Source organism: Argopecten irradians, chromosome 10 (assembly GCF_041381155.1).
Source record: "Argopecten irradians isolate NY chromosome 10, Ai_NY, whole genome shotgun sequence".
Lineage (NCBI taxonomy): Eukaryota > Metazoa > Mollusca > Bivalvia > Pectinida > Pectinidae > Argopecten > Argopecten irradians.
Genome location: NC_091143.1, coordinates 27,883,904 through 27,904,673, shown reverse-complemented (window position 1 = coordinate 27,904,673; position 20,770 = coordinate 27,883,904). Strand labels below are relative to the sequence as shown.

Sequence of the window (20,770 nt, the reverse complement as noted above, 5' to 3'; positions counted from 1 at the left end):
TTTTAATTCGTAAATAGTTTTTATAGATTTGAACCAACTTTGCAATGCTCTTTCTCTAGCAGCAGGCCTCTTTGACCTCTTGATTTTTTTAATTATGATTTATTTTATTTGTCCAAATAGTTTTAAATTCAAACTTGTTTTATTACAATTATCGACACTTCCAAATTTGAAATAAAACAAGTTTGAATTTAAAACTATTATGGACAAATGAAATAAATCACAGATAAAAATAAAACAAAATAAAGTGCTATTTTTCACTATGAAATAATGCACCATTATCAGCGAAAAGTGGACAAGAAATGAGTGGCGTAAGGCAACACAGTTATCAAAGAAACATCGAAGATGAAATACAAACAACTCTCAAACTTCATAGAAAAACTTACTCCAAGTTAAAAGAAAAACTATTGACAACAGAATGTTATCATTTATTACAACACAGAACTCTGGAAATGTTTAAGATCTCGATGATATATTGAGCAATGATATATAAGAAATGAAGAGAGCACTAGAGAAGATAAAGTTATAGTCGGTAAATGCGAGGATCCTGGATGTGACACACGTGAATTTATACAAATATCAAAGTATTTTGTGATAAATTTTTAAGTGCTTTGAACTTCTGTCAATAGTTGCTAAATTTTAACATCAATTATCAGTTAATACTATTGTGTTGAATTTGACATTCCTAAGGTTATATTCTTGATTATACTTACTCTACATATATCGTTTGTGACATTTGAGATAAAAACCCGTATGTGTGATAACTGTATATCCTCTGGCACTTTACTTAGATACCTTTTCTGAAGGATTTTATGTTCCTTTCTATTATGTAACCGGATTAATGTCACTGCCATCCTAATTACCTAAAGGACACTGACCACGGCTGATTTATCTGCAATGAGCTATATCTATCAATCGTAATTCTGTAATTTTATTGTATGTACATTATTTAAGCATGAAATATTTTATTTGTAAGTCAGTTAGGTCTCCGCCTTTGTACGGAACACAACGGCTACATTCTTGACACTCTAGAATAGCCATGCATCCGTCAAGTCAAAGTCAAAGTCATCATCATTAAATTCCATTTTCTTACGTCATCTTTCTACTTGACAAAACGTGCGGAAGTTTCCGTATGTTAATTGGTGGAGATAATCCTGGTAGTGCCCACTTCTACGCTGGGAACGCTTTCCCACAACCTTAACTACCAAACTAGTATTTCCGGCGAGGGACTTAAAGAAGGACCAACTGTATTCGGAATCACACGGACTGGACTGTTTTCGCCATACTTTGGAATTAAACAGGGTAACGTTTTGACGGTAACTATTCGGGATGACATCATGTTACAGATGTGGGAGCATCTTTGCTCCAAACTATCCGATGTGTTGTCCAGCAAACGGATGTAACAGTTTCCGATGTGGAAACATTGGCCACTTTTCGAGAATGTGTTTTAATCGACCCGGAAATTGTGCTACAGATGTTGGTACAACAGGATATTATCCCTGGACCAGTCAGCGTCCGAAACTGCCTATCCATCCTGTTCCTGTCCCGAAAAAAAATCTTCGGACAGTAAGTCCGTTATTCGCACAGCACCAAAGAAAAAGGCCAAGTCAACATCCAAACGGCGGCGAGATTCTGAACGTCTCAGGAAATTCCGAGATACGAAAAAGTATTACGTATTTTTCCATTCAGTGACATTGAAAATAGTGAACTTCAAAACAATTTCCAGAAAGAAACTAACTACAGCAACCAGATAATTTCATTACAGTCAAAACTTGTTCGTACCAAAATTACCATCTCCAAAATATCAGAAAACTGTGCAAAATTACAAAGATCAAACGAAATTCTAGAAGAGGAATGTGCGCGCGCAAAAAATGTGAATATAACCAATTATATGTCTCAAATTAAGGAACTAGAAAAAGCATTGAACAACAGAAAGAAAATTATGAAAAGCAAAGATGAAACAATCAGTATATTACAAACAACCGCGAAACAAAAAGAACAGACGCAGCGACAGGTTTCTGATTTAAAATTCAGAATTTCGGAGAAGGACGAGAAATTAAAACAGAAACAAAACATAAACACAAGCCTCCAAAAACAAGTTACTACAGCACTCCAAATACTACCAGACCGAATACTTTTGCCTGACCACGAAACCAACCACAAATTAATTCACGACCACACATTTCCTATGAAAACCAAGCGAATAGACTCCATCAAAACAGTGGACAGTTAAGACGCGGGACGCGTCTTTCCCGGAGCGGAAAAGTTATCACAAAGAATTTTGTGATAATTTTTTAAGTACTTTGAACTTCTGTTAATAGTTGCTAAATTTTAACATCAATTATCAGTTAATACTATTGTGTGTAATTTGACATTCCTAAGGTTATATTATTGATTATATTTACTCTACATATATCGTTTGTGACATTTGAGATAAAAACCCGTATGTGTGATAACTGTATATCCTCTGGCACTGTATGTGGGTGATTCCAAAAAAAAATCCAGAGGTATTGCCTAATTGCGAGATTTTAAAACATTTTATTTGTTATGATTCCTATCTCATCCAGTGTAATGCATGAATGAGATATTATGTTTTTCTAATGCCTGCATTGAGTCCTACATTCCGGAAAGAACGAAACAATTAGATAATAGTTGCATGCATGACATATTTGATCACTTCCGTAACGTTTCTATTTTTGGCTTAGTTTATAGCATGGGAGAAATAGTTGAATCATTTTAGCAATACGGATGTAAAACTGTCTGAAATTAACCTTCGTGAGGTTTTTCTGTAGTATTTAATGAAAAATAGTGCATACTGTAGAATTATCGCCACAGACAAAGATTTGGAATGATTTTCTTAAGTATTCTTATCTGTTCAATATAACAGCACAAGAGATGGATATTGATTTCATACTTTAACATATCAGTTATGAATTTATCTTTATCACAAAACCATTGCAAATATTTCTGAAGCCCCGCAGCATAAACAGATATCATAATTATACACGTGTTGCGGAAATGACATTTGGTTACGGAAGTGATCAGTAGAAATACGGAAATGACACCGTGCACACACTTCAACATTTTATTGAATTTAACTCTACAATACTGTTCAATATTTTCAATTTCATCAACTCAGTCAAGTTCCTTTTCAATCAGGCACCATATTTCTCGGCTGTTTCATTGTGTCGTTTTGTGACTGGTTTTGGAGGATCGTCAAGAAGTGTGATGATGTCGTCCTTCCCATACCAAATGACGTCATCCATCATGGGCCAAAAAACCTGTCAACATAAGATATGAGAGTTCGAAAATAAAACTACTGATCAATACAGACTAATACACTACAAACATTTCATATTCCAGGTACTTGAAGAGTTAAAATAAAACAATCAGTTTACCTGTTTACACCAACACAGTGCATAACTTTGACCTCTACTTCCTCTTCCTCTTCGTCAACATCTAGTATAATCCTTGGGTATGGTCTTCCATCGTATCGCATTACGCAGTACTTTGACTTCAGATTCTTGCAGACCACATTTTCAACTTTTATGAGTTGAGGTATACGTCTCGCCTCTAGTTCAAGTAGATTAATTGCGGTGTCCTGGAATTAAGTAATAAAAAATTAGTCAATGTCAAACACAACTGTTCATATCTACTAAATCATTTGATTACTCAACATCGGTAATTAAAATAGAACATTTGCATACCTCAACAGTGAAACTTGTTGTGACTGGATTGAAACAATTACAGAACGTTTCCTGGCACGAAAAGCAGGATAGTACCCTATGCTTCACCTCACCTGGCCTAACTGTTTGGAGCTAAGAAAAAAAAATAATCATAAACCGTCATTATTCAATATTAATTTCATTTGTAACTGTCAAATTTCACTTCGTATAATGTGATATTGTATTGCTTAGCATAATGTACTTTATGTAAAATATTTCTTACTACATAAATTATAGTTCTGTCAAATAGTTCTTTAAATGACAAACCTGGTGAATCTGCATCGTTTTTGGCAGTGGTTTCAGATTATTGGGTAGACCAGACTCAATCTTGTCAATCTCCTCTTCCACAACCTCATGGAGATGAACATTCACATTTGATTTGAGTCCTTCCAGTAGGTCCTTAGCGCAAGTAATGTCCTTTCCTTGGACATTTACCAGATCATCAGCTTTCCTTTTTATGACGCCACCGATCCCATCTGCCGCACCTTTGCCATGCCCGGCTTCTAAAAAGTTCAAACTTGCGCAGGTAAAACCATATTCATATACTTTAGTCGCGAACAGATAGAAGTTGATTTTGTTGCGATATTGCGTCGTCGGTCCATTTATTATAAAATAGATGATTGAGGAATCAATATCTTCTTTAAGGCTCTGGATCACAGGATGGAGATGTGCCCATATTGCAGCTGGTCCATGTCTCAAGTTGTCAGATACATATTGCAGCTGGTCCATGTCTCAAGTTGTCAGATACGGAACAGAATGAATAGGTTTTGGAGGAAGTATACGCAACCCCTGTGTGCAGAGAGATCTGCCGTTGTGAGGCACCAGAGTAAGTGCTCTGGATTTCCTTGGAGTATTTACACGAATAGTTTTCGGAGAAATCGATGTGGACCATTATCTCGTCAGTAGCAGGTCTACTCTTAAGGAAACTAAGAGCCTTATATTGGTGTCTGATGTTGAAAATATGGCGACTGGCCCTTTTGACTTCCTTCTTCAGTTCCTCAGAAAGTATCTGCAGTGTGCCAAATTCTCTCTCTTTTCCAGTTACGCTGACAGTTGATGACGCTTGCTCGCCTTTCACGTATTTTGTTCTTTCTTATCTTCTCGTCTTCCATGTATTCCACCATACTTCTATTGCACTATCGGTAAGATCTATTTCAATATCCTTATTTTCGCAGTTAGGACATTCCCTGTACATACAAGCTTTGTTCTCCATGCTGCATGTGATTTTTGCAACAGCTTGATTGATCTACATTGGAACTACATATAACATTAAGTTGATGACACTTTTCTAGTTTAAACTTCAAATTCTCGTGAATCTTACATTGACATGTTTTCCTATCACGAGCTGTTGGCTTGATAATATTGAAAGGTTTCAAGGCGCAGAAGAGGCTGTAGGAAATCTTTACCTGCTGTTCAGTCAGGAACTTCACGTGTAGATTCAATAGATCGTCACACATGAGACGAACCTGTCTTTTTTCTCCCATCCTGGTTATGGTTGACTTTTTGCCTGCTTTAACTCTAGAGTTATCGTCCCTGTCCAGAAAAGCAACGACCATTTCTTTCATTCTGTTCTGATATTCCAAGCTGTTTCCTGACATACTCTGCAAGCTTATTCCGTTTAAGAGCTTATAGGAGCACACTAATGTTGAAATCATTGCTTTTTCTTTTTGTGTGTTTTTGACTTTTTATACCGCGTCTTGATACGTTCAAGAATTATTTGGTGAAGCAGTAATGCTTTCTTCATTTCATTCCTTTTGATAATATCATCTATTTTCTTCTGTAAGATAATCCTTTCCCCTTCTTCAATCTTTGATAACGTTTCTTGTACTTTTCTTTAAATTTTCGCTCTTCTTTCAATGTGACTCTCAGACGAAACAACTCTTTGTATGACTTTGATCTGTCTCTTTGTACTCTCTTTCTTCCCTGTTTTCTGATGTTTTGATTCCTCGCATGGTTGGCTGGACCTGGTTCTGGCGATACCGGTGGCGTATTAATAGACTTTAGGGATTTTAATATTTCCCTATCACGCTCTCGTTTTAATTTCTAATTTTTTCTCCAGTTTTTTCTTTGTTTCCTTTTTGCGCGTTCGCGAGCTCGGAAACGACCTTAACAACACCTCTCTCTTTTTTCCTTTGGTACCTTTCCATTTCTTTTCTCTTATACGCTTCGTGTCTTTCTGGATTCTCTTCCGGTCTCATTCGCCATAAAGCAACACGCTCTTTACTGGACAAAACCATATTGATTGCCTGTTTTCTTTTTAGCAAAATTATATCTTTCGTGTTTGTAATGCTGTCGTAGAGGTCACAAATACGATTTGCCCAGCCAGGATCTATTTCTAAGCCCAACTTTTCTGATATATCTTTAAAAAATAGCTTTTCTGTAATTACTTGACTTAAATCGATTGCATTTAGCTCTGTTATATAAACTGAAAAAAAGAGAGAATAAGATTAAATAAACGTGACGTCATACTAATTATATTCTCAAAACACCAATAAAATTGTTTTCCCGATTTGTCAACCGTTTTCCGAAACATTGAAAAACAAAATGTTAGTTCCGAAACGTTCTGTCATTATCGTAACGGAAAAGTATGTTACGGACATGACCAGGACAGTAATGACATTTTTTATTTATTTCCCTTTATGTGGCCTCCCTGGGAGCCATAGCAAATCGTTACTGTAATGTTTACTTGGAGTTTACTCAATTAAAACATTTAAAACATCGAACATACACATGTTCCTTATTAGCAGTAACTGTTGTAAATAGTACATACGGTAATGACAAGAAGAAAGTACACGCTTCATGATTTGTACTTACGAGATAGATTTTGATCCACAGGCATGGCGGCATGTATGCCGTCGCCATGTTTTGAAGAAAAGGGCGGGCGAATCTTTCAAGCCAACACAAATACGTTCCTCACCAAGGGACGCCACTCCGTCAGACGACGATTTCATTAACAGGTTACGGAAATGAGATGATGCACAGGGACAGCTCATTTTCTTCAAATATTTCGTTTGGACATCACGTGATACTAGTAATTTATATGCTTTCTTAAATATTTGATGATAATTAATAAAATGAAACATATTTGATGTGTATAAGTAAAATGTTTACTTTTAAAATACCATGTTAACTTAATGAATACAGCACGGGGACATGGCTAGTTTTCTAATCCTTGTATGTATATCATATGAAATATTTATAAAAAAAATGGTTAAAATTCGGACTTTATTTTGTGCATTTCAGAAAACATATGCAAACAGACCGGTATCATTCACTTTACATGCACACACACACTTTTAATACTATAATGATGTTCGTCGTTGGGACATACACTTCTGGATTTTTTTGGAATCACCCATGTTCCATTCTATTACGTAACCGGATTAATGTCACGGCCATCCTAATTGCCTAAAGGACACTGACCATGGCTGATTATTCTGCCAATGAGCGATATCTGTCAATCGTAATTCTTTAATTTTATTGTCTGTACATTATTTAAGAAATTTCATGTTATATTTTATTTGTAAATCAGTATAGGTCTCCGACTTTGTACTGAACACAACGGCTATATTCTGGACACTCCAGAATAGCCATCCGTCAAGTCAAAGTTATCATCATTAAATTCCAAAGTTCAAATCAACATTTTCTTACGTCATCTTTACTTCTTGACAAAACGTGCGGAAGTTTCCGTATGTTAATTGGTGGGTAAATTAAGTTTTCATCGGGTTTTGTCGTTCTGTAAATATGATAGTGAGAGCCATTTATTTAGATGTTTCCTCTTTATTGGTCTTGGTCAAGAGTGACAATTCAAATGCAGATACAACAAAATTGAAAGATTAAAGTTACACTTATAAGTTTACAACACATCCAAGAAATAACAGGCAGAACAATTTACAATGAAAGGTTTACTTCACACTGAACACTTGATCATTTATATTTACTTTAATATTTTGGGGAGAAATTAGCAAATAATCAATTACTGAGTATATGAAAATAATTAGAATAATAAAGTAATTTCGTATCTTAAAGTGTAATCTAGAAACTTTGACCTTTATCGATAAGTTATAAAATATATCTATACTGGAATTCAGCTTTAATTACACTAATAAAGGAAACTTCTTATTTATAAATATATCTTCAATTAATGTAGCTTAATGTATATTATTTCATCATTTACAGATTATTTAAATTCAAATAAGAATATTAGCATCATTAGCACCTTATTGTTAAAATTTAATATTAGATATACCAAACTATAACTATGGCTATTAACTGATTAAAAATGATCTGTAAACACAATATGTTAAAAATCTAACTTTGGTAACTGAAGACTTAATTTACATAAGAAACAAGAGGCCCAAAGAGCCTTAACGGTCATCTGACTACCTTGACAAAAGTAAAATTAATTATATATGGTGTCACTTTGTCAGGATCATGTCAGGATCATTTTCAATTGCTTTCCACAAATTTTATTTCAAACAAGAGGCACAAGAGCCTTAACATATAGGAAATTAATTAGATATAGTGCCATGGTTGCCATCTTCGATTTGGGATCAACCAGAGATGTAACAATACTTTGTCGGGACCATGTCAGGATCATTTTGCCAAATTGCACCAGTAGAACTTGAGAAGAAGTTCAAAATGTGTTTTCAAGGTGGCGGCTGTAGCGGCCATTTTGGATTTCGGATCGACCCGAACAATAACAACACTTTGTTGGGACCATGTCAGGATCATTTCAGGCAAGTTTCAGCCAAATCGCACCGGTAGAACTTGAATAGAAGTTGAAAATGTGTTTTCAAGATGGCGGCTGTGGCGTCCATCTTGGATTTCGGATCGACTGAAAAATAACAACACTTTGTCGGGACCATGTCAGGATCATTTCATGCAAGAATCTGCCAAATCGTACCAATAGAACTGGAGAAGAAGATCAAAATATGTTTTCAAGATGGCGGCTGTGGCAGCCATCATGGATTTCGGATCGCCCCGAAAAATAACAACACTTTGTAAGGATCATATCATGCCAAATCGCACCGGTAGAACTTGAGAAGAAGTTCAAAATGTGTTTTCAAGATGGCAGCTGTTGCGGTCATCTTGGATTTCGGATCGACGCAAAAAATAACAACACTTTGTCGGGACCATGTCAGGATCATTTCATGCAAATTTCAGCCAAATCGCACCAGTAAAACTTGAGAAGTTCGAAATGTGTTTTCAAGATGGCGGCTATGGCGGCCATCTCGGATTTCGGATCGACCCGAAAAATAACAACACTTTGTCGGGACCATGTCAGGTTCATTTCATGCAAATTTCAGCCAAATCGCACCGGTAGAACTTCAGAAGAAGTTCAAAATGTGCCAATCTGATTAAAATACAGATCCTTGTTATCACTACGTTTGATAAAAGGATCGGAGAACATCCCATTAGGGGTCAAGTCAAGATGACCTTTTAAAATGGCCAATCAAATTGGCACTGCCAGAATCTTGACTAGGGGCGAAATAGTTTGAAAAAGCTGTCCAAATTATTTTCGTATATGTAGTCATCTCGCCCGAAGTGCACAACAAAGCTAATGGTATATGTATACTGGGTCGAAAAGACGTTTTCAATTGATGTTGTAAGGTGTAGAAACTGCATTTGCTCTGAAGTACACGTGGTATAAAGGTCATCTGGACGTGACCCCTTATGGGATATTGTCAGATCCTCTATTGAACGGAGTGGTTATAAGGATCTGTGTTTTAATCAGATTGAAAATGTATTTTCAAGATGGCGGCTGTGGCGGCCATCTTGGATTTGAGAGGTCAAGGTCACACAGATCTAGGCAGACATCTTGGAGCTTCAAAAAAACTTTATTTTTGATTGATTTAGAAGTTGCTTACTGTGAAAAGTGATGGCACACTGTTGTATGAACATACAGTTGTCGTCTTTGTAAACTCATTTTGAGGAATTTTCCTCTTAAAATTTTGATTTTGGACATGTAAATCTCAAACAATGGATTGAGACCCCAGTGGTGAATGGTGAGCACTGTTAACTACACTATAGTGTACATTCTTACCTGGACTTACCTGGACTACTGACTCTGTATTCACCATTTCTACTGTGTTACTACTAAAACAGTAAATATGCCTACCAGTGGTCGAAACAAGAGTGAAAGTACAAAACCAGGATCGGACAAGATCATTGAAGACAGACTTGATGAAATCACAAATATGCTATCTAGGTATATACATACATATATATACAGTGTATATAGTGTAGTTACTAAAAAGTATTTGGAATACAGATACTCTAAGCTCAAGGAGACTATTAGAACTGAAAACAAGCAATTGGTTGAAGAACTGAAGGGAAAAGTTTTTGACCTTGAAACTGAAAATGAAAATTTACGTCGTACAGTCAGTAATCTGGAGAAAAAGGTAGTCGAACTTCAAAATTTCAATGACACCATTGAGGACAGGAATAATGAACTGGAACAACATGGCCGAAAGAATTCTCTAAGGATTAGTGGCTTGGAATGTCCCTTAGACTCGGAAACGGCTGTAGAATGTGCTAAAAAGGTGGTTAAGCTTGTTAATGAAAAACTTGGTGTGTAGCTTACTAATTCAGACATTGACATAGCTCACAGGCTAGGGAAATTTCGTACGGATAAACCAAGAAATATCATAGTGAAATTTGTCCGGCGTTTCAAGCGAACGAAGTAATAAAATCGCGCTCAAAGCTGAAGAAAACAGGAATGACCATCTTCGAAGACTTTTAACAAGAGCCAACCAATGTATACTCACTGATGCCTACAAATTCCCTTGTGTTAAAAACTCTTTTAGCATTGATGGGAAACTATATGCTATATTAGTGAACGGAAAAAAAAGAGAGAAAACTTTCTATTAGCAATTCACTATATAACTGAAAGTTTTCTTATGAATGATTTCAACTTCTACTGGAACTCCATTGTTCATATGGAAAAATCGTTATAGAACTTTAGCATGGTAATGCCGCCAGAAGTGACTTCCCCTGGTATGTACCGATACGGACCGATACCACAATTAATTAACTCTGCTATATGTTTCATTGTAACGTTAAAATTCATAAATTCCCAAAATTTCGTTGACAAGTTTCCATCTAACCTGGTCAAGGTCAATATCCGAGGAACAAATTCCGAAAGTTTCAACCTAGCATGACTGGCATTTTCTCAAGATATCTGCCATCAAGTGTCACACAAACAAACAAACACCTAGATGCAATATTGTAGCTCAAAAGACTTTTAGACAGAAAATGGTGTCGTCTTTAGAGCTACAATTGGTGCCTATTACTGCTAATGGAGCAAAGTAATGATTATGCAAACCATTATAAAACGTTTATTTGCATTTCATCTTACTTGTTCGATATCGCTTACTTACTAGGCAATAAAACTGAACCACATAGATTATCAAATTCCCACCGAGGCATTATCTTTTTTACGTAATACATATGAAGATCTTTCTGAAGGGGATTTTTACGACAAGTCCGGAAATTGTGAATATGACGTCGTGTGAGCGGTACGGTAGATATTAAGAATGGAAGTTATGTTTGTTTTGGACAAAAATAATATGTAAATGCATGTATACGCATGAAATAATTGGAAACCTTCAAAAAAGTAAAGAAAACTGTGCCCGAGTGATTTTCGGAGGCAGCGCTCCACTACGACACATAGGGACCAATTCGTACCCGGCCGAAAGGTATAGTACAGTGTCACCATGTGCCAATTATGTATACATGACTGTTGGAAATCTCAAATATAATATGTGTATATAGGCCTACGCTTGTGTGTATCCTGTGTAGTGTTGTGAGTATGTGTAATTTTGGAATATAAATACTCCATAAGACAGGTATTTCTATAAAAAGAGTAATACACTATTATTCGTAGGCATTATTTAAAATCCGGATTTGGAGAATATGCGATCCATAGTCCATGTATTATTCAACTTCCGGTAAGATAACTCTAGGCATTTCAATAATCAAACATGTACTTGTAGTGCAATGGCGGAGTTGGTCATCCACCTAATGGACATAAATACTCTATAGTTCAAATCACTGTTTATCGACTATATGTTCCTGGATACACTGTTGCACTGTAGCAGAAACTCACCTAACATGTTTCTGTGCGTACATGTACGTCAGCCAGAATTTTGATATTCTTAATAATAAGACTACAATGCAACATATGAAATATATTAATCCATTTATAAAACCCATATATCGTAGCTTATTAAATTGATTTACATGTAATTAAAGTATGGTTATTGTATGTGTATCCTAAACCTTCTCTGCGACTTCTCATGATCAGCAGAATTAGCGAATTAGTAAGCATTCTGTACAAGTGTAATAAGTTAATATAAACTCAAACCGGCTGTTTTATGTAATGAAATAAAGGATTCTTTACAGTATGTATGGAAACGACAAACCTACGCGTATGCATACATGATGTATGTTTGTGGTTTTATATGAAGTATTTGCGACTTTTTTGTGCTAACAAGTTATTAATATAAATTAATTGTGTGATAACGTAACAAAATATCCAATATATATAATATATGTGTACATTGAATTTGCCCTGTACATACATATATGTATGCTATAATGAGTAATAAGATACATATTATAAAAAATATCCAACATTACAAATACACACAGTAAAGCTTTGAAATTCGGTAAAATTGCTGACGTTAATTTATACATATACAGTACAAGTATTTTGGCAGCGAAAATATCATTTTTCTATTATTGTCACCTTTAAACGATATTAAAATGTTTTATTTAAGTTGTATATGATACTCCAAACCGTTGTAAAACATTGACCAGTATCAAAGCACACAAGTAAGTAATAAATACAATGTCTGTCAAAGTAGCTACATTTATTTGTGACATACAAAACCGAGACGTGGATGCATCAGACTCTAGCTATGTAACCGGTTTTCTATTTATACAGGGGAGTTTTATAAATTTATTATCATACAGTTTTCTAAACAAATTCCGAAATCTATGCCTATTACTAAAATTAACATTCACATTCATGACAAAATGATAATTTTCAGACAAAAATTAGTCATCACAATTTAAAGTTGGAAAATACACCAAATTTCGCTTCATTTTTTTGCAAAAAACAAAAAATCAATGTTAATAATCAACTCCTTTAGCTGGATGATATTTACACATAGTTTATATAGTAAAACTCCTTTAGGTGGATGACATTTACATATAGAAGATATATAGGAAAACACCTTTAGGTGGATGACATTTACATATAGAAGATATATAGGAAAACACCTTTAGGTGGATGATATTTACATATAGTTTATATAGTAAAACACCTTTAGCTGGATGATATTTACAAAGAAACGCCTTTAGGTGGATGATAATTACATAGAGTTTATATAGTAAAACTCCTTTAGCTGGATGATATTTACAAAGAAACGCCTTTAGGTGGATGACATTTATATATAGTTTTACTATATAAACTATATGTAAATATCATCCAGCTAAAGGAGTTTTAGTATATAAACCATGTGTAAATATCATCCAGTTAAAGGCGTTTACCTGTAAATAGCATCCAGCTAAAGGCGATTTACGATATAAACTATGTGTAAATATCATCCACCTAAAGGCGTTTACTTATAACTTCTCTATGTAAATACCATCCACCTAAAGGAGTTTTACTTTATAAACTATTTGTAGATATCATCCAGCTAAAGAAGATTTACTACATAAACTACAAATGTATGAGTAAATATCATCCAGCAAAGGAGTTTTACTATATAAACTATGTGTAAATATCATCCATCTAAAGGCGTTTACCTGTAAATATCATCCAGCAAAGGAGTTTTACTATATAAACTATGTGTAAATATCATCCACCTAAAGGCGTTTACCTGTAAATATCATCCAGCTATAGGCGATTTACGATATAAACTATGTGTAAATATCATCCATCTAAAGGTGTTTTACTATATAAACTATATGTAAATATCATCCACCTAAAGGAGTTTTACTATATAAACCATATGTAAATATCATCCACCTAAAGGAGTTTTACTATATAAACCATATGTAAATATCATACACCTAAAGGAGTTTTACTATATAAACCATATGTAAATATCATCCACCTAAAGGAGGTTTTACTATATATATATAATATCATCCACCTAAAGGAGTTTTACTATATGTAAAAATATCATCCACCTAAAGGAGTTTTACTATATAAACTATATGTAAATATCATCTAGCTAAAGAGTTTTACTATATAAACTATACGTAAATATATCATCCACCTAAAGGAGTTTTACTATATAAACTATATGTAAATATCATCCACCTAAAGGAGTTTTACTATATAAACTATATGTAAATATCATCCACCTAAAGGAGTTTTACTATATAAACTATATGTAAATATCATCCACCTAAAGGAGTTTTACTATATAAACTATACGTAAATATCATCCACCTAAAGGAGTTTTACTATATAAACTATACGTAAATATCATCCACCTAAAGGAGTTTTACTATATAAACTATATGTAAATATCATCCAGCTAAAGGAGTTTTACTATATAAACCATATGTAAATATCATCCACCTAAAGGCGTTTTCTTACATCTTCTATATGTAAATATGTATACCGATTGTCAATGGTGGGAATAAAAATCCGTCCGACCCAGCAAACTTCCGTAGATTAGGAAAATTATTTGAAGGAGTCTTACTAGAAAGTATCGAAAATTGGTTACAAACATTAAAGATGCTCCACCGCTGACAAATAGTATTTTTTCTCAATAAAAAACTGGGGCAGACGAATTGGTATTACCACTATTGAAAAAATAAAGCTTCTAATTTTACTTCAAGATAAAAATATTTAAAATAATTGATTGCGCCCCGAAATAATTTCATGGCACTATGATATTATAATAATATATAATAATATAATAATAATAATGGACTTTATTTTCATTCGATTGCACATTGAGTCAAAAACTCTTCTCACATGTGGTCGAACATATAAAATGTACAGTATTTACAGTAAAATGTCCTAAATGTACATGTCATACATCAATTATTGTTCAATGATGATCATGAGTATCGTTTGTATTCTGTCAGAGGTGGAGCATCTTTTAAAACTTTAAATAACTAGATTCTAACAGTGTTAATGTATGTTACAATTGTAAAAGAATGTGATTGCTTCCCATATCAATTATTTTCTCTGATTTTATTAAAATAATTTGAATAATCATTTTATCCTTATTGTACTAGATTTTAATAATACAATATACTGTATAATTAGTCCATTCATCGCCCATGTGTACCATGTTGACTTGTGCAAGTCTATGTATTGCACTTATTCAGGTTAATATAGCCGATAAATTATTGCGGACACTAGCCAGTGCTATTTCCTGTATTCGCCTTTAGGTGGATGATATTCTGCGCCATCCCCTTCTTTTTTTTGTCTATCTCCCATGTTTTACCTCTCTCTCTCTCTCTGTTCTTGCGTTGGTTATATTTGATTCTAGTACTTTTCTTTCTCATTGTAGATAACATTTCAATAATATCAGCAAACTGTCGGGGCATTGGAGAAAAAAGCAAGCGTACTGATTTGTTTTCGTTATAAAGATCAATGCAATATAACATCATATGTTTACAAGACACACATTTTATTGAGGAAAATGAGCATATAATTAAAATGAATGGGGCTATCAGTGTCTTTTTAATTCCTACAAATCTAATTCTACGGGTGTTGCCATCTTATTTAAAAATAATTTTGAATTCAAAATTTTTAAAGAAAGAAAAGGGTCCAATGGAAATTTCATTGCGGTTCTTCTTCTATTTACGTTACGCCTTCAAAATATGACTATTATGTCACGGTGACCTGTAGGGGTGCAAGGGTGTGAAAGGATTTGTGATTTTTTTTAGTATATAGCTATAGATAAAAGGTGTGTGCAGAACTAATGCGTGAGAGCTTCAACGGCTACGTTGGAAAGATGTGCCTTGAAGTCCTCGAGTGTAGTGCATTGTACTGCTGCTACAGGGAGGAGATTTCATTGTGTTATTGTTTGTGGGAAAAATGAATATTTGTATGTGTCCTTTGTAGCAGAGATTTGTCTGAAGGAGTGTGGATTGGAGTGTCTGGTTCTGTGGTCTACTGGTATGAGTATGGTCTGGTATCGACGGTAACTATATTGTGTATTATTTTGTAGAAAAGTATCAATCTTGTGTGTAGCCGTCATGTCTGTAGTGTTGGCCAGTTGAGTTGATGTGTCATGTTTGTAACTGAACTGGTGTCGTGATATTTGTTGTGAACATATCTTGCTGCTCTGCTTTGTGTTTTTTCTTTCTGGTGAATTTGGTGTGTCTGTGTATATAATACACATGGAAGAGCAGTATTCCAGTTTGGGTCGAACTAGTGCTTTGTATGCGTGTGTTTTTAGCCCACCATCATCAGATGGTGGGCTATTCAAATCGCCCTGCGTCCGTGGTCCGTTGTCCGTCGTCCACCGTCCGTTGTCCGGCGTCCGGCGTCCGTCCGTAAACAATGCTTGTTATCACTATTTCTTAAAAACTGCTGCAGGGATTTTGTTCAAACTTCACATGGAGGGTCCCCTTGGTCCATATTTGTGCCATACAGATTTTGAGGCTGATCGGAAAAACAAGATGGCCGCCAGGCAGCCATCTTTGATTTTGGCAGTTGAAGTTTGTTATCGATATTTCTTGAGAACTGCTGAAGGGATTTGTTCAAACTTCACATGGAGGTTACCCTTGGTCCCTAGTTGTACCATACAGATTTTGCGGCTGATCGGAACAAGATGGCCGCCAGGCAGCCATCTTTGATTTTGATAGTTAAGGTTTGATATCCCCATTTCTCAAAAAGTGTTGAAGGGATCTTTCTCAAATTTAATATGTAGGTTCCCCTAGGGCCCTTGTTGTGCATATTGCATTTTTGGACCAATCGGTGTACAGGATGGCCGCCAGGCCGCCAGGCCGCCATCTTGGATTTTGATAGTTAAAGTTTGTTATGGCTATTTCTCAGATAGTACTGAAGGGATCTCTCTCAAATTTCATATGTAGGTTCCCCTAGGGACTTAGTTGTGCATATTGCATTTTGGGACCGATCGGTTAACAAGATGGCCGTCAGGCAGCCATCTTGGATTTTGTTATTCAATGTTTGTTATCGCTATTTCTCAGAAATTACTGAAGAGATCTGTCTCAAAATTCATATGTAGGTTCCCCTAGGGCCCTAGTTGTGCATATTGTGATTTGGGACCGATCGGTCAACAAATTGCTGCCAGGCAGCCATCTTGGATTTTATATTCAAAGTTTGTTATCGGTATTTCTCAGAAAGTATTGAATGGATCTTTCTCAAATTTCACATGTAGATTGATCAACAAGATGACCGCCAAGGAGTCATCTTGGATATTGATAGTTGAAGTTTGTTACCGCTATTTCTCAAAAGGTACTGAAGCGATCTGTCTCAAATTTTATATATAGTATGTTTGAAAAAGTTTAAAAAGTAGAGAAAAGATCCATCTTTCCTTTGTCAGATATAGATCATTCTTTGGTGGGCGCCAAGATCCCTCTGGGATCTCTTGTTATATGTGCTGAATTAATTTTTAAGTTGCGCTTTAAAAACCCTAGTGATCTGTTTGCATTTGCGGTGATATTATTTATGTGCATGTCCCATTTTAGGTTTTTTTGTAGTGTTAGTCCTAGATATTTGCTTGAGTTTACTTGCTCGAGTGTGTGATTGTGGAGTGTGTATTTGTAATGTATTTTGTTGCGTTTTGGTGTAACACTGATGATGTTGCATTTATCTGGGTGAAATTTCATTAGCCAGTCTGTTTCCCATTGTGCTGCTGCGTCCAGATCTTTCTGTAGTTTTATGTTTTGTGTCATCTTTGTTGTTTATTGTTTTGTATATAATAATAATACTGTCGTCTGCGAATAATCTTAGTGTGTCTGTACTGCATGTATTGATGGATATCGTTAATGTATATGAGAAACAGAATTGGGCCCAAACATGTTCCTTGAGGGATTCCTGAAGTTACTTGTATTTTATTGGATTGTTTTCTCTCAAGTACTACTGTTTAAGTGCGTTTTGAGAGACAGTTTGTGATCCATTTGTGTGTGTTGCCTGTTATGCCGTAGTAGTTTAAATTGTATTGTAGGCGTCTGTGTGGGACTTTGTCAAAGGCTTTGGCAAAGTCCATGATAATGATGTCTGTCTGTTTGTTGCTGTTATTATTGTTTGCGAGGTCGTGTATGAATGTAGCAAGTTGTGTCTCGCATGATCTGGATGATCTGAAGCCGTGTTGTAAGTTGTAAAGTATGTTGTTGTTCTCCAGATGTGACATTGTGGCGCTTGTAATGATATGTTCCATAAGTTTGCATGTGATACAGGTGAGTGATATGGGTCTGTAGTTAGTGGGGTTGTATTTGTATTTGTCGCCTTTCTTGTATATGGGGTATACGTTTGCATGTTTCCAATCTGTTGGTAATGTGCCTGTATTTTGAAATAGGTGTAGAAAATTTAAAGATAACACTTATTAACTTGTACGGCCCAAATGAATATAACCCATTTTTCTATAATCTTGTATCTGAAACAATTGATGACTTTGACAATAAATATGTTATAATCTGTGGTGACTTTAATTTGGTTTTGGACCCTAGTAAAGACTATGACAATAGTTATAAACATATAAATAATTCTAAAGCCAGGGATAAAGTTTTAGAAATCATTGACAATTTTTCATTAATAGACATATTTAGAGAGCATCATGAAACCTTAAAAAGATACACCTCGGGGAGAACTAATCCCAGGAAACAGGCACGATTAGATTTTTTCCTTGTGTCAGAATTACTTTCTAATACAGTTCAATCAAGTATAGAGGCAGGATATAGATCAGATCATTCATTCCCATCCATTTCACTTAAACTAACTGAGTTTAAAACAGGTAAATGCATTTGGAAATTCAATAACAGCTTATTACATGATCCAAACTATCTTAGTCTTGTTAAAGTTACTAAATCATTAGATTTACATAGATTTCTTTGGGGTTTTGACTTCCTACAAAAGTTCTTATACCTGAAATTAGAAAGTTTTCAAAATTACAACATCTTATTTGAAATATTGGCAATGTTTATCAACGTTAAAATATCGCCAAACACAACAAGAAACTGTATCTGACGGCATTGGCTGTTTATAACGGAAAGAACCGAGTTCAGCTTTGAGTTCAAAATCGGGATCGCTGAAAATCTCATCAGGCTAATAGATATAGATGTAATAACACCACTATAAGAGACCACTTATATCTTATCGGTTATATTGGCCTGATTCAGTGAAACAGCCGATACATCCATTGACAAGTAAATCAGCATAAGTTCTATGAAGCTTTAGAGTATGTGATAAAAATGTGACAAGAAGTGAGAGGTATTTTCACCCGTTAATTATGTATATATTATACAGGTGTACATGTACTTTATCAAGCAAACATATACATTTTACATAGGTCTACAATGTATATGTAAGGTATATTTTTGCTTTGAATACATAAAAATACCGATACAATTTAGATATATAGTTCGGTTGACGCTCCATCGCTGACAAATGTTATTTTTTCACTATCAAAAACAGGAGCAGACGAGTTAGTGTTTTTCTTCAGTTACAAAAGTTATTTACTTTACACAATTACCACCGTTGAAAAGTTTGAGTTTCTAATTTTACTTAAAGTTAAAAATATGAAAAATAATTAATTGCATCCCGGAAAAAATCCGTGGCACTATATCTTATATGGCATTAAGTACTGATTGCGCATGCACCAAAGGCAAAAGAAATTATTTTATTCTATTTTTTTTGTGTTAATTAGACATATGTACACGATTAAACACCAATTATTGTACAAATGATGAATATCATTTATGCTCTGTCGACGGTGGAGCATCTTAAGTAAATCAGATGGAAAATGTTATATAACTAGTGACTTGTAGCTATATAGGGGTGTCCATTAGACGGATAGACATTATAACTAAGGATTTATATATATATATATATATGGAAAATCCATTAGACGGATAGACATTATAACTAGGGATATATATAGGGAATGTCCATTAGACGGATAGACATCATAACTAGGTATATTTATTACCTAATTTGTTTACACCAATTTATAAATATAATATTTTCAACTATTAATAATTATTTTTTCTTGGTTTTCATACCAAATCTGATTAGCCAATATTTTTTTTGCACACCACTATGAAAAAAAATCCGAGAATGGCGCGAAACCACGACGTTATCGTGACGTCACAATAGAGACGTCATTGACGTTGCGTATTGATTCTGAAAAAAGAATCCCTTGAAAAACCACTATAATGTTACATTTAAACATACTTCATTTTATCAAATATAGTATAAAATTAATTATAAGTACAGTATTGATGTCACTATTTTTAATTTTATCGGGGTATGAAAAAAAATTGTTTGCAAACTTTTGTGAAAATCCACTGCGCAGATTCACACAGTTTGCAAACAAATTTTCTTTTCATACCCCGATAAAATTAAATAAACTTCCGAGGAATCGCGCGTAACAGTGAGTTACGTTATTATGACGTCACAAAGGTTCACGCTCAATTTCGCGCTAGCTTTATAGATCTCGAATCAAGCACGTCATGTAGACGTTTATCGAGTAGAGGACGGACACGGCGAATGTATAAAATTAAAAGGCTGCATGCAGGTCTAACAATGTTAAAGAAGACAATAAGACATTCAAACTGGAGTTTCAACGTGACATACGTGGGTAATTCATCAATCTTCAATAGGACTTGAAGCTTCTCCGTACGGTACGGTGCTGTTGATTTTGTTAAGTGATTGTCGTATTCGTTTTATAAAATATTCAACTAAAAAAATAGTGATTATATAATAAAACAGATATTTCATGCGTTTCTGTGCTTTAGTTCATATTGAACGAATATACTGCGTACCCGGCCTACTATACCTTTCGGCCGGGTACGAATTGGTCCCTATGTGTCGTAGTGGAGCA

At 34.8% G+C, this 20,770-nt stretch overlaps 1 protein-coding gene across 1 annotated transcript; it reads right to left on the bottom strand.

The window, feature by feature from the left end:
* Positions 1-3,172: 3,172 nt before the first annotated feature.
* LOC138332642 (uncharacterized) lies at positions 3,173-4,451 on the bottom strand. Its single transcript, XM_069280645.1, has 4 exons — positions 3,990-4,451; positions 3,705-3,815; positions 3,396-3,598; positions 3,173-3,278 (listed from the first exon to the last, which is right to left on the bottom strand). Exons 1-4 carry the CDS (start codon positions 4,449-4,451, stop codon positions 3,263-3,265), a joined length of 792 nt encoding a protein of 263 aa, XP_069136746.1. The 3' UTR covers positions 3,173-3,262.
* Between the last annotated feature and the right edge of the window lie 16,319 nt (positions 4,452-20,770).